The sequence below is a fragment of the Pantherophis guttatus genome, chromosome 3 (assembly GCF_059756535.1).
Source record: "Pantherophis guttatus breed Tessera chromosome 3, ASM5975653v1, whole genome shotgun sequence".
Classification (NCBI taxonomy): domain Eukaryota; kingdom Metazoa; phylum Chordata; class Lepidosauria; order Squamata; family Colubridae; genus Pantherophis; species Pantherophis guttatus.
In genome coordinates, this window is record NC_142065.1 from 24049022 (window position 1) to 24063775 (window position 14754).

Genomic DNA, 14754 nt, shown 5'->3' on the forward strand with positions numbered 1-14754 from the left:
ACATGTTTATGTAATATTATTACAAAATTATTTTTTCATATGATTATGGAGTTTAAGATAATAGAAAACCACTAAAAAAATGAATAATGATCAACTAAAACATAAAACTGTTAAAAAATCATTAGGATTCTTCCTAAAATCATTGATTTATGTTAATGACAAGCAAAACATATCATTAGGCAAACTGAAATTCAGAAAATCTTAACAACCAACATTATTGGAAAGGCATATACATATAATAAACAGAATCTAGCTGTGTCCCTGCCATTTACGGCTGATATGAAAAATGATGAAAAGGAATAGCAGAAAATAGATAAATTGTAAGTATGGAAAGAAATTCCAGTTGAAAAGAAAGGAAGTGGTATGCATTATCTTTCAGAAGTGTGGAAGTCGTTGCTAGTAACTGAAACAGAATGACAGTTTTAAGTAGACCATACATAGCCACAAGAATTGCTTAAACATGCATCCCTTCCTCAAATCCTTCACTTTTTCTATATAGTTGCAAATAAGTTTCTGAAACTCTAAAAGTTTCTTCAGCATCCCAAACTATTTTTGTCCACCTGCTCCTCCCTGTCTCGATGCAAATGGGAAACATCTACCTCTAGAAGGAAACATATCACTAGCAGAAGGAATTATCAAAGTGTTACCTTTATATAGCTTATCAAAATAACAAAATAACATTTTGGTGTATGCCAAGTGCCAATCTATTTGCAATGTTTAACAAACGGTACAAATACCTCAAATGAGATGGTCAATAGTCTTTAACATATTGTCTTGTCAGAAAATTTACTTACCTTTGTTCTTCTAATTCTGCTTTTATTTCATCTAGGAAAAAAAGAAATCTATGTTTTATATGTTGAAAGTTTAAGATACTGATGAAATAACTTTGAGTTTTTGAGATAAATGGTACCAACAAAGATTTCTCTACATAATAGTAGGCTAATTTTATCAAGTGTTAGGCTAATTTTATCAACACTTTTCTAGAAATTATAGAGTATAGTAGCCCTCAGTTTTGTTATGGTGTTGTATGACTATTAAGACTATTCACATGCTTCCAGACTTTCTTGAACATGTCAACTGGATCCCAGAAACTATATCTATCCCATGTGATTGCATACCGAGACCACTGGAGTTGGTGATGCTATAATATTCAATGTGTACAAGATATGATACGGAGGATGAAAATCTCAGCTTATTTTCATAGTTATATGCTTTCTTCAATGTTACAATGGGTGTGTCAATACTAGCTTCTGAACTGCAAATTGTTACTTTGGTAAGGTTCCTAGCTATATGTTGAAGATTGTGGGGAAAGCGTGTTTGCCTAGATTTCTCAAAACAATTTAAGTAATACACACAGTAACAAAGCAAACAATCTACATTTCAGTATCACAACTGTGGAAACACATTTGGATTTATATTTAATGCTTTGCAGTGAAAGCAGGAAAGTCTTCTCAAAACTTTAAGAGTAATAAATCTAATATTAATAAATGAATGCATACATCATATGCCTTGCCCAGATTATACTGTATTTTATTAGCAGTCTGTGACCCCTATAAGTTTATAAGACAATAAATGTAATCTCTGAAGTGCCGCAAGTACCTCTGATTTAATTATAATAATATAGATCATAATATGTATTTGAAGATCTAAGCTACCTTCTTTCACCATCGAACTTGTTTATCATGTAATTTACTTAATAAGGACACTTCTAAATTACCAACCTCTTTGTCCTCTAATTCTTCTGAAGCTAGTGTAAAATGTATCCGATATTAAGCATGGGTATTTTTATGCATTTACCAATTTCCAGAGTTTTTAGAGAACTATGAGCTAATTAAGTTCATGGATCTCTTCACCCAAGAGATTAAATAATTAATAAGAAGCTCACTTTCCGGCCTGAAATTGCCTTGTCTGCTTCCATAGGTCTATGCCTAAACACATATATCTTTTTCTTCTCTTGGCTAACAAAAAAGTAAAATAAACTTTTAGTACTTTTCCACATTTCTGAGCTTGCCACAATGGCTGATTTCAATTGCCTTCCAAAATCTCAATGCTGGTACTTTGGCAGTTCTGCATTTGGACTCCTTACCTAATCATGCCAGCATGCAACTACCACAGGATCCTTGGAAGTGGGAGGTAGGATAAGCCAAGAATCCTCTCCAGTGGGAGCCCTGATTGTCTCTTGCAGAGAAGCACTAAGATGTTGCTGTGTCTCAGTTTTTGCTGCCTTGAAATGGCATTGTCCCATCCACACATACAATGCCAGCAATACAGGAATATATTGAAATTTGCAACAATGGCGAATATCTATAGCTCAGGTGTCGGATGATGGTGAAAGTTCGTTCTCAAGCTTGTGGATTGGTTTCCGAACGTTTCATTACCAGGCTAGGTAACATCTTCAGCAGAGTTTAACATTTTAGCTTGTTACCTAGCCTGGTAACGAAACATTCAGAAACCAACACACAAGCTTGGAGAACGAACCTTCATCCTCATATATTGAAACTGCTCACAATTGCAAGTCCCCAGTTTTATCATTTGATAAAAAAGGCAGAATTTTATCTCATATGATATGAGGACTGGGCCTTATTTTTTCAGATAAAACAATAGGAAACCAAAATTTAGAAAATATTAATCTAGTCTTATGGTCACACATAAAATCATCTGTCTTAATCTTAAGACAAGTGTCTTACAGTAAAGACAACATGTAATCATCCAGAATACACTTAAAAAGTATGTCCTGAACTTCCAGTGCAAGTTATCTAAAAATCAATGTCCCTTCAATTACCAATCCTTTACTATTTTCTAAAATGAGGTGAGTCACAACCTTATTGGCTTTGTAAGCTAGTTAAGAATGTTTTGGTATTCAGTATAATTATAAGTAGATTATCCTTCTGTACATTTATAATTTTAAACAATATGACCCATTATATTTGCCCAACCATATTTTTTTATGCAACTTCTGCTGCAAAGTTTAACTGCAAATAATATCAAGATTTGAACTATACTACTGCATGGTATTTTAACATATCTGTTTCCATTAAACTTTTAAATGGCATCTGCTTGAGAAGCCAGTAACTAATATGCTGTTGCTCTAATATTATAATACTCATTTAAAAACTTTCAGAAATATATTCTGCATATTACTGTACTTTATAATATGATGACGTGGCACTGAACTTTCATACCATTTCACTGATGCCTGTACTTGGAAAGTCTAGTTTTTAAAAAATCTAAACTGGCTACTTTCCAAGACAGATTTGTTTAAATTATGATTGCAGCATGGCAATCTGATTAGGGAAAACTGTACCATATTTGCCAGAAGGCATTGCACAATACTTTCTTACCTAATGTTGGTTTTTTCTTGCTTCACCTATCATATTCTTCCTTACACGCATGCACGCACACACAAACTGTACACATGCATAGACATTTCATCTCTGTTAGACTAGATTAGATATTTTGAAAAATGAGAGAATCAGATGGGGTTTGTTTGTTTTGCTTATTTGTCCCAGAAGTCCAAATTCTAACCTAAATCTTGCAGAGAAACTAAGTTATTTAAATGTATGTCTACCTTCTATTTAATTTTAGGATTTTGACCAGAAAGGCTTTATGACTGCAGTATCATCAGCTTTTCCGCTTTTCTGCTTCCACATCCCTATATTTCTCAATGTAATGAAAATACCTCAAATGTGATTACCATATTGTGATTATTATGTTGATTCTAAGAACCATATTGCTTTATTATGAACCAGTGTTTTTAAAGAAGCTGCTTGCTTTATTAAAAAATAATATTAAAAAATGAAATGATAGATAATGCCTTCCATAATAACGAATGCCAAATCCAGTATAAACATCTGATTGATCTTGTAATCTACCATAATATTTCTGCAAGAAATATAACTTGTCTGGATGAAAAACCTGGGGGGACTATAAATAGACAAAATAATAGAAAATAAAGAAGCTAAAGTGCTCTGGGACTACAGAATTCAATCAGACAAGCATCTGTTGCACAACACCCAAAGACTTAACAATTGTTGATAAGATAAATAAAAAAAAACTCTGGATAGTGAACATTGCAATACCTGCAACAACAGAACAGAAGAGAAAGAACTGGAGAAAAATCACAAAATATAAAGATCTGCCAATAGTTGGTGACAAAAGAAAGCAAAGATAGTAATACAGTAGGTGCTTTGGGTGCAATCCAAATCATTCAGCACTGACAAAATCATCATCAGTCAATTGCAAAGGGAAGTTTACTTGAAGCAGCTTACATCCTTCAACAATATCTTTAATATTATTATACAACATCATCTGCTTATCCCAGATCCTTGGGAAGCATTCAGTATAGGACAAAAATGCTAAACACAACCTAAAGCAGGGTAGCTTACAATTTTTAAAACACTTAAAAACAAAGAACAAATTAAAAAATACAAAAACAGCATAACAGAAAAGAACAACGATGGCAAAGAAATCAAACCCAGAAGGCAACAGAAAGGAAGAAAGGGCCATCATGCCTTCTCTCCAAAGGTTTGGGGACAATCTCATTCCACAGGGTAGGTACTGCTACAGAGAAGGCATCTTCCAGGGCCCAGACAAATGGCACTGTTTATCTATGGAACTTGGGAGTGCACCATCCTGCCAGATGGAACTGACCAGATACTGTTGGAGACAGGCAGGCTCTACATCATGTAGGGCAGGAATGTCAAACTTGCGGCTTGTGGGCCAGATGCATCACACTCTGGCCAGGCCCACCCCCATTTTAGCTAAGGGGGGAAAAGTCGTGATACATTATGTGATGACAAAGTAACGATGTACATTTGACACACCTGATGTAGGGCTTTATATGTGGCAACCAACACCCTTTAATCACACCCAGAAGCAAACTGGCAAGCAGTGCAGGTCGCAGATGTGTTACATGAGGATACTGAGGAATGCCCATCTTTGTTTACATTGTTGCATTCTGGACCAGCTCTTCAAGGGCAATCCTATGTAGAAAGTATTGCAATAGTCCAGCTGTGCGGTGATCAGGCATGAATGGCTGTCTGAGGGCCCCTTTTCTAAGAACTGATGCAACTGGCTCAATTGGCACATTAGATGAAGCTGGATAAAAACCTTCCTGTGCAGAGCTGCCACCTACTCGTTAGACAGGAGCTGTGTGTCTGGGAATAGAACACCATGTTTCCCCGAAAATAAGACCCTGTCTTATGTTTTTTTTTGAACCCTGAAATAAACACTTGGCCTTATTGCCATGTGCTCAAAAGCCCGATTGGGCTTATTATCAGGGGATGTCTTATTTTGGGGGAAACAGGTTAGAATAGAATAGAATTCTTTATTAGCCAAGTATGATTGGACACACAGGGAATTTGTCTTGGTGCATATGCTCTCAGTATATATAAAAGAAAAGATACATTCATCAAGAATCATAAGGTACAACACTTAATGATAGGCATAAGGTACAAATAAGCAATCGAATCATATTAGGAAACAGTCAATATAAATCATAAGGATACAAGACACCCCCTCCCAAATTGTGCACCATCTTTGAATGGGGAAGTTGGAATATTCTCAGATCTGAGCGGTCTAAATGCACACAGTCATTTTGTTTTCAAAGAGCAGCCTGTTTAATATAGTAAAAGTAAGAAATATATCATAGATCAGCATACGTTTTAACAAATAAAAAAACTGGTATGTTAACTTACATATGATAGATGAGTAGCTGCAGAAATTATGTCCAGTCAAAAGAATATGACATGCATAAAGCATAAATAATGACTACTAAAGTTTCATGGTGATAATTCATAATGGTGGTTCTGACAAGCGGCGTAATTGGATATAAGCCTATTTTCAGAGCCATAAATAATATAAGTTACTATTAAGGTTATTAATTCCACATAGTTTCTATTATGCAATTTTAAACATCATAATACAGTTAATTTTAATTTGTGGAGAAAATAGGAATGGAAAAGAAAGCCAACATGATTCACTTGAAAGCTAGAACAGAACCCTCAATTTCTAATTCTAAATGCTGATAAACTCACTGGAAACTCAATCACAACAACTATTTTGTGAAAAGAATGAACAGCTGTATTTTAACAACTCGTACTTGGCAATATTAGAATGATTACTTCTAAATTAGATTAAAACTTCATGTTCCTTGTGATGCAAAATTCAGATGCACCTAACTAGTTCAGGAGTTGAAAACACATGGTGATTGTTTCAATTCCAGACTGAAATATATTAGGATATAATTTGATGTATGTTTTGGGGAAAACATTACATTCACCGTTAAAAAGTTATAAATATTTTATAGTAAATCTTGGATCAACAATGTATTCAGTACAAAAGGAACACGTACTTTCAGTATGTGGTTGCTACCAGAAAAAAATTCAAAGAAATCTTCTATCATGTTTCCTTTCTTCCTGTATCTGCAGAACTGCAGATAAGAACAGTTTTAGTGACCAATGGCAGTTGGAGCCACCAGTTTGAGTGGTATGCTGTCAGCTGCGGTAAGATTCTTACCATGGTTTCATCTAGTTTCATAGATGTTTTGGAAGTTATTCATTGTTTTCTCTGAACTTCAGGCAGTTAAGTGGAATAGGGCAAATTGCAAATAGTGTTATTTGCTACAGAATACCAAAACAATGTTGGCAGTCAAAACAAGTTTTTTGAATTAAAGAATGAGTGGCTTTCAAAGAATATTTCAATAATATATAGTTATTGTCCATTATTAAGGAATATTTTTCAGCTTAATAAAATCACGTTGCAGCTGAAGCCTTTCAGCTTGCATAGTGGTTTGTATAGCACTTGGTACTTCTACAGTAAATCGTCTAATACTGTACTTACACATATCTCTTTTAAAAGGAGTTATTTTATTTTACTCATTTACCACTTATGCAATTTATACACCATCCATCTCACTATCTAAAGCAGGGGGGGTCAAACTAGCGGCCCGCGGGCCGGGCATATCACACACAGGCCACGCCCACCCCAGCTCCGCAAAGGGGAAAACGTCACAAAATGTCACGTGACAGCAACGTGATGAGGCAAGTTTGACACCCTTGATCTAAAGTAATGTTATATCTAAGACTCTCAAATAATCTTCAAATAAGACAAGTGCTACAAAGGTATCACAGGTTTTTTTAATCTATCATGAAATCTTGGTTTGAGTTTCAAAATTACATGCAGCAAAAAACTCTTTGGCAAGATGGATGGACATGCAAATAATAATAAGTAATCAAATAATAAGTAAATTAACTACCATTAATGAACTAGATTCATTATAGATGCCTTGATTCACTGAAAAGCATAATTTTGTCTTGCTAGCTCTACTTAGATTGTTCATTCAACATAATCCTTAGCATAACCTGTACGAAACAATAGCATTTGAGCTTCCTAAGAACACTCTCTTCATAGGATAGGCCAGTATTTCATTTCATTAAAATAAGATTTAAGTCCTTTAACATGTTAAATCATCTCCATATATTAACATTTCTAACTTCTACCTCCTTACTGTTCTGGGTTCAGATCTGTTAGTACACTAGTCTTAGTTCTATAAATATCTAAGATCACCTCAGAACTTGAGGATCCAAGTTCAGGGATCAATGTAGAAGTAGGTCCAAACTTGAATCTTTGGAAGAAAATAATAACCAACCTTACCCAATAGAAAATGAATTCTTTGTGTTTGATCTGATTTCTGATACATCTAATATCAATCAAGACCATGTCTGACTAAATTAAGTTTTACTAATTTATTTTCCTCCAATCCATTGCTGATATCCATTGCATAGTTTTCCATTTTTAATTTGTAGAGTTGCATTATCAGGGAGATGGGTGGCATATAAATTGATAAATTTAATATATAAAAAATATCAAACATTAATTCAGAAATCAAATTGGGTGATGGGAGAGAGAGATTTAGATATCATTAACATACTCTTGATAAAAATCCCCCCAAATATACAATTTGTATTAACAATTTCACATTTTTGCAGAATTGCACATGGGATAAGATAAAATGTGAAACATGACAACCATGAACAAGATATATTGCCCCAGAACTATTATGAATTATCCTTTCAAAAAGGAATGAGACTGAGTCATTGTAAAACAATACAATCAAGTTTTAGAAATTTGCAAACAGGTTTGCAACATCAAGAACACCATATCAAAACACTCCTTGCCAGTATTCACATCACTGATTAATTCAGTCACTATCTCATAAACAGTTTTGGAGCCAGTTTGAAATATATAGTCACTACACCTGTAAATGTATCAGTAATCACCAGTTCTGAACTGCAGAAAAGATAAAGAATATTATGTATACTATTGGAAACAACCAAGTACCCTGTACACTGATATACTCAATTTTAATACAAAATTTTATTAGTATCTTCAGTCTCTATGATAGTGATCTCTCTCCTTCTCATTCATATAATTATAATACATAGTATTTATATAACAATCAAAGCGCTGCACAAATGCAATATGAACAGGCCAATATTTTAATTGAATACCAGATTGACAGCTTTATAATAAGTAGCTGAAAAGACAATAATATACAAAAACTGAGCATACAATATAAATTTAACAATTTATTTTTATGCAAAAGATAAAACTGTAGTGGAAAATAAATTATAATTGATTAGTTAAGCAAGCAGATTGCTTAGCGATACACTGCTCCGTTCTCATGTACTAGTTTATTGAAAGCAGAAATTGAATTCAGACAATTACGTTTGGCCATGGCTAAACCTGCACATTTATAAATTCTGCACTAAGTTATGTTTGCTTGATTGCTTAGTGAATTATGTGAAAAGCAATATGATTCATAGTTAAAAAATGAGTGCAATATGAGAACAGATTAGCAAGTCCAGTGGACTTACTCCTAAATATATGTGCAAAAAATGCAGCTTAAATCAATCTCAAGGCTAAGTTGAACATTATCCACAGGGTTGTGCAATTTTTATAAAGACAGCCTGTTAAAAACAGTGTTGACATATTTTTCAGGAAAAAAAAATCTCAATGATCACTTTGTTTAAAACATACATTTATTAAATTTAACTGTCATTCAAAATTTGTCAGATTGTCTTTTATATTTGGATTGAAAACATCCAGAAATAGTGACCATACAATAATATAATGCATACTAATTGTGAATTTTTTAATAAAAGTCTCACTGAATAACTCCAAATAATTATTTGGAAAAAAAAATCTGGATTTCTTTTATCCTTTCTTGCCCCCAATGAATTATTTTTTTAGTAAATTCATTGTTTTTGAATTAAGAGATATTGTCCAATCAGAATTCCAAAAAATATTACTGGGGTCATAAAAATTGTAAAAAAAAAAAAAAAAAAAACCTCACAGCCCATCCATTTGATCAGAAACTGAAAAAAATGGTCTTTGCTTAGCTCCAGGAATTTCATAGCAAGCAGCACCACATGCTACAGTAAGATAAGCAAAGCAAACCTTGCTTTCATTTCCTGAATCAAAGAGAAATCTTTTCTTGTACAAATTTAACCTGATCAGAGAATAATTTTACACTTCCTGCCAGATCTGAAGTACAGTCAGCTATTTACAAACCAGGGCGGATCCAACGTGGCAGGGTTAATTTACAGAGCAGGTTATGATGACAAGTCCTGACTCCACCAACTGTCTTAATTTGTTGACATTATTACACAGCAACTAGGCAGCGAGGAAAATTCTGCATGTAGGTATCTATCTATGAATCCCCAGACACTTGACAGAGTTCCTGTAAATATAAAGATCCTCACTATATGGTGGTGTGTGTGTGTGTGTGTGGTGTGTGTGTGTAAGGAATAACCCATTCAATTAGACTTTTTTTTTTACTGAGCCTGAGGAATTATGACTCTAGAATCCTGAGCCGGGTCCCAAGCTGGTAGTTATTATAGAGGGATTTTATTATAGAGTCCATAGAAGCAAATCTGCAAATTCACACCCAAAGATGTGAAACTTTTACAGAAGCTGTCAGCTGACTGAGCCAGGAATTCCACCAAAGGGCAAGACACGTATGAGGATGCCTTGAGGAGGAGAACCACCTTTCATAACCGGAGACAAGAGTTAATGGAGTTTCATATCTGGCTCGTTTAAAGGTGAGCTTTAGATAGCCTGGGAGTTGATAATGCAGAAAAGCTTCCTCAGGCTCAACTAGCGCCCTTTGGTCGCTGCTGCCTTCGAATGCCTTCCGGGGGGGGGGAAGTCGCTGGGCGCAGGAGGAGGACTGGAAATGGAAGCGCCAATTACCGTCAGCTGCGCTTCCAACACCTGACAGGCTCCGGGGAGCCCTGCGAGGGCAGCGGGCGGGGCTGGCTGTGGAGAAACCGAATTAATCAAGCCTACGTCCAAGGGCCGATCTCCGCTCGCTCCTTCAACTTACCAAGTGCCACTTGGCAAGCTCTCCTCAGCTGTCCGTGAGGGGGCCGCCTCACCTCTTTCTCGGAGAGGATTTTCTCGAGGGCCCGTGAGACGAACATACTCTTCGTCCGAGTGTTCTCCTCGCGGGCCGGGAACTGCATGGCTTTCTCGCACTTAAAAAGACCTTCGTCCCGGCCTGCCCTTACCGGAGCGGGATTGGCGCTCAAAGGTTCCGGCCGCGGAGGAACTCCATGAGCCGGAAGGAGCGCGATTCCCTCAGAGGTGGAGGTATTGAGGTTGGACAGCAACACGGCGCCGCCATATTGAAACCATCACGTGACCTCCCTCCTCGGGAGCCACCTTGTGGAACGCCTCTCTCGCCCTGTCGAGTTAGTGACATCAGAAGGCGGGGCTTTGGGAGGAGGGAGAGAACAGGGAGGAGCAGTGGGCGGGGCTCATGAGCTGCTGGCGCGTTCTTCCTTGCGAAGTGGTGACGCGCGCGAAAGAAATGGGTGGGGGTGCTGTACAGAAAGAGTTAAAAGGTCCAGTCATCATCATCATCAATCATCATCATCATCATGTTTTTCTTTAGCGAGGTCTAGTTCGGATCTCCAGATAGCTGTGCAATTATTAACAAATGTCTATGGAGATTCTCAATCATCCAGATCATGGTTTATTTTATTTATTTTATTTATTCGTCCAGTATATGTAAAATAACAGATTAAAGTATAAACATGAATTATGAATACATGAAATGGATACGAATAAAAAGGGACATTAGGACAGGGACGGTAGGCATGTTGGTGCACTTATGCATACACACACCCTTTTTTATTTATTTTATTTATTTGTCAAACATATATAAGATAACATACAAAAGTATAAACATGATATGTCCCAAAGGTGCTTTTTACTTCAGTGAAAACATTTTCTAAAGAAAAAAAAAAACCCAAGAAAGTCCAATTTCCTTTGTGGGGGGGGGGAGAACCTGTAGGAGGTTAGCACCCACCCCTTTCCTAGAAGAATGAAATATTTTGGGAAATATTAAAAAGGCAGAATATTATATTTCCCTGGATGAGAAATGGAGAAGCATATTTTACAGACAAAGCAGCTCCCATCTTCCTGCCCCCCCACCCTTTGTTAATGGACCAGAGGCAGAAAACCCAATCCTTTGTCAAAGGACATTTGCAACACAATAGCAACAGAAACTAACACAATGAGCCCCATCTAGCAACCAAAACTCACCACATGTGACCTGGGAAGCACATGTGACCATCAGCCAGCAAGACTAGCTAAGACCCCCACCCCCTGGGAGTCTGACAACCAATCAGGATACTCTTTCGGGACCCCAAGAAATGCAAAGCCAGAAAGAGCATAAAAACCCGTGGACTCGCTGTATTCCTCCCTTTTTCTGTTCAGGAACTCAACCCATGTGATCCTGTCCACCATTAAACCATCTTTCCAAGCAGTCTCCATGTTTCCAGTGTCTTTTTCCCCACTTGGAGCAGAACCTAGACGGAGATTTCTTCCAACAAATCTTTGGGACAATAGCTAACAAGAGTTAATAGGATGCCTGTATTGAAAAGAGTCAAGTGGTCCATTCTCTTCATTATTAGAGCTTCAGTTAGAGTTTCATTGTTAGAGGCAGAAGATCACATGAGAGCCAAATTGACCCAACAAAAAGTTGTGATGGTTAATGTAAAAACATCAATTGTATTACCTTCCATGTTAACCATAGTGTAGGAAGATAGCACCCACCCCTTTCCTAGAAGAATTAAATATTTTGAGAAATATTAAAAAGGCAGAATATTATGTTTCCCTGGAGGAGAAATGGAGAAGCATGTTTTAAAGACAAAGCAACTCCCACCTTCCTGCCTCCCCCCCTTTGTTAATGGGCCTGAGGCAGAAACTCAATCTTTGACAATAGGACCCATCTGCAACACAATAGCAACAGAAACTCGCCACATGGCACCTGCCATGGCTTTCATCAGCCAGCAAGGCTAGCTAAGACCCCCCCATCCCCTGGGAGTCTGACAACCAATCAGAATACTCTTTCGGGGCCCCAGGAAGTTCAAAGCCAGAGAGAGCATAAAACCCGGGGACTCGCTGTATCTCGGCCCTTTTCTGTTCAGGAACTCAAGCCACGTGATCCTGTCCACCATTAAACCATCTTTCCAAGCAGTCTCCATGTTTCCAGTGTCTTTTTCCCCACTTGGAGCCGAACCCAGAAGGATATTTCTTCCTACAGTAGGAAAAAGTGACCTTGCCTAAGTGTTTACCTTGCATACATTATACCGTTGGTATAATGTTGGTATACATTTTCCACTTTCCTTACATGTCAAGGATGGCAGGAAAGTACATTAAAGGCAATGGAGAAGAGTTCTTAGAATCAACGTCTTCATAAGGGAGAAATACTGTTTATCACATAGTGAGAGATTTTATTTGTAAAGATGGGTAAGGAAAAAACGTGGGTTTGTTCCTTTTAAAAGAAACTGTTGGAGAGAGGCCAGAAAACAAGTGAGGTACGTCATCACTTCAAACAGCCTCTGATAAACAGCCAGAATATCTAGGAATCTGGGGGAAGCCCAGGTATATTGAGAAAAAAAAAACTACAGGAAATTTCTGTTTAATTAGTCTTTTATTTCTGTAGAAATAAATAACAGTCAAGTGAGGAAGTTATGTTAGGATTCTGATTTGTTTTTATGGTGTTTATATTTAGCTTAAGATTCTTTAAAACTATATATAAATTAAGAAAGTGGGTTTTTAATATCAGTGTTGATTCATATTTCACTCATGTGCCTGATGATTTTTTTTTTTTTTAAATCTAATATCTTCTGGTGATGTTGATGTAATATCTGGGAGTCTCCCATTTCTTTACTGGGATTTTGGGACAGAAAAATCCCATTTGTAACATACTAGCACCATCTTGTGGTCTTCTCAGAATATTCTATTATCCGTTGTGTTTTATTATTTTTTAAATTCCAGCCATTAATCCCTGAAAAGTGCTTTAATCCTTTTTAGTACAAAATAGTTTCATTTTAATATTTAAAGTTAAAATATATTTTTATAGGCTTCTTTTTTTCTTAAAAAAAAAGTTTGATTTTTGCCCCCTCACTCTTTAGGAAGTAGGATATCCAGGAGGTAGGAAGAAGTGTTTTTTTCTTCTAATCATATTTTATTTATGTTTTATTTGTTTGTTTGTTTATAGCCCATATTTTTATTTATAGAAATAACTTAATATCCAACACACCTTCCTTCTCCTATTTTCCCCACAACAACTCTTCGAGTCCCCGGAGAGTTGGGCGGCATAGAAATACGAATAATAAATAAAATAAATAAACAACTCTCTGAGGTGAATTTGGCTGAGAGAAAGTGACTCGACCATGGTCATCCAGATGCCTTTCATGGCCAAGGAAGGGCTTGAACTGCCACATTTATAGTGACACTATAAATTATTACATCAGGATCAGGTAGAGAAAGCGATGGAAGTGGGCTCTGCCAAGCCACTATCCCAAATCAAGAAGCAGGGCCAAACTGAAGATCCATAGGGTTTCTGAGAGAGGGCATTGAGACGTTTAATCTTCTGTCTAATGTATGTTGTTCATTTATATATGCATATATGTATGTATATCAGATGTTCCACTACACAAGATAATATAGAAAAGAATATAGATATAGGAGAAAAATGGGAGGAGGGGAGAACTACAGTAAGAAAAATAGAATGAATTGTTCCTTATGGAGCTACTACCATATATCTGGGCTGCAAAAATTGAGATGACCAATGGATGGCAGTATAAAAACCATAGATAACTTCTGTATGATTGCCAAGAATAAATACAAATACATTCACGTACTTATCAGGAGCGGACCTCAATTCAAGAAAATGTTTACTTTCAAAATAAATAAAATGAAATGGATGGAAGCAATGCTTCAACCCCAAATACTACATTTGGGGTGTGTATTATCCCTGAAAAAAATATGAAATAACATAGCAAAAGATTAATTACTTTGCAATTTAACTGAAATGGGAAATACATATTTATTGAACACTTCCAAATTAAAATGTGAATTGCTAAATACATAAAGGTATGTGCAATCTGGCTATATAAATTCTACTATTATAGAATATTGTGTCAGATTTTACAGTATATCAAGATTCTTTTTTTAATGTAAAACAGTTATCTGATAACTGATTCTGTACAAGGGTAAAATTGTGCTCATTCAAAAATTACTTGAATTCCTTTCATCCTTGCTGGAATCAATTTAGTGTTTCCATTTATACGAGCCAGAAGCTATAGAGCTGAGTACATCATTATATATTTATGATTTTCAATTTCTAAAGTATATCTTTTGGATTATAGAAACAGCTCTAAAGTACTGTATATTTCT

At 36.1% G+C, this 14754-nt stretch overlaps 1 protein-coding gene across 5 annotated transcripts in view; it reads right to left on the reverse strand.

Annotated features, from left to right (window-relative positions):
• The window catches only part of ARFGEF2 (ARF guanine nucleotide exchange factor 2), a 58448-nt gene extending 47682 nt beyond the window's left edge, over positions 1-10766 (reverse strand). For 4 of the 5 annotated variants that reach the window (XR_015732983.1, XM_034413824.2, XM_034413823.2 and 1 more), the window contains exons 1-2: positions 10388-10766; positions 795-825 (exon numbers count right to left, since the gene is read on the reverse strand). Coding sequence is in view for 3 of the 5 variants with exons in the window: in XM_034413824.2 (XP_034269715.2) it covers positions 795-825; positions 10388-10526 (170 nt within the window). In the remaining 2 variants the exon portion in view is untranslated. The remainder of the gene's footprint in view (positions 1-794; positions 826-10387) is intronic. The other variant, XM_087889117.1, reaches the window with a different exon arrangement.
• Between the last annotated feature and the right edge of the window lie 3988 nt (positions 10767-14754).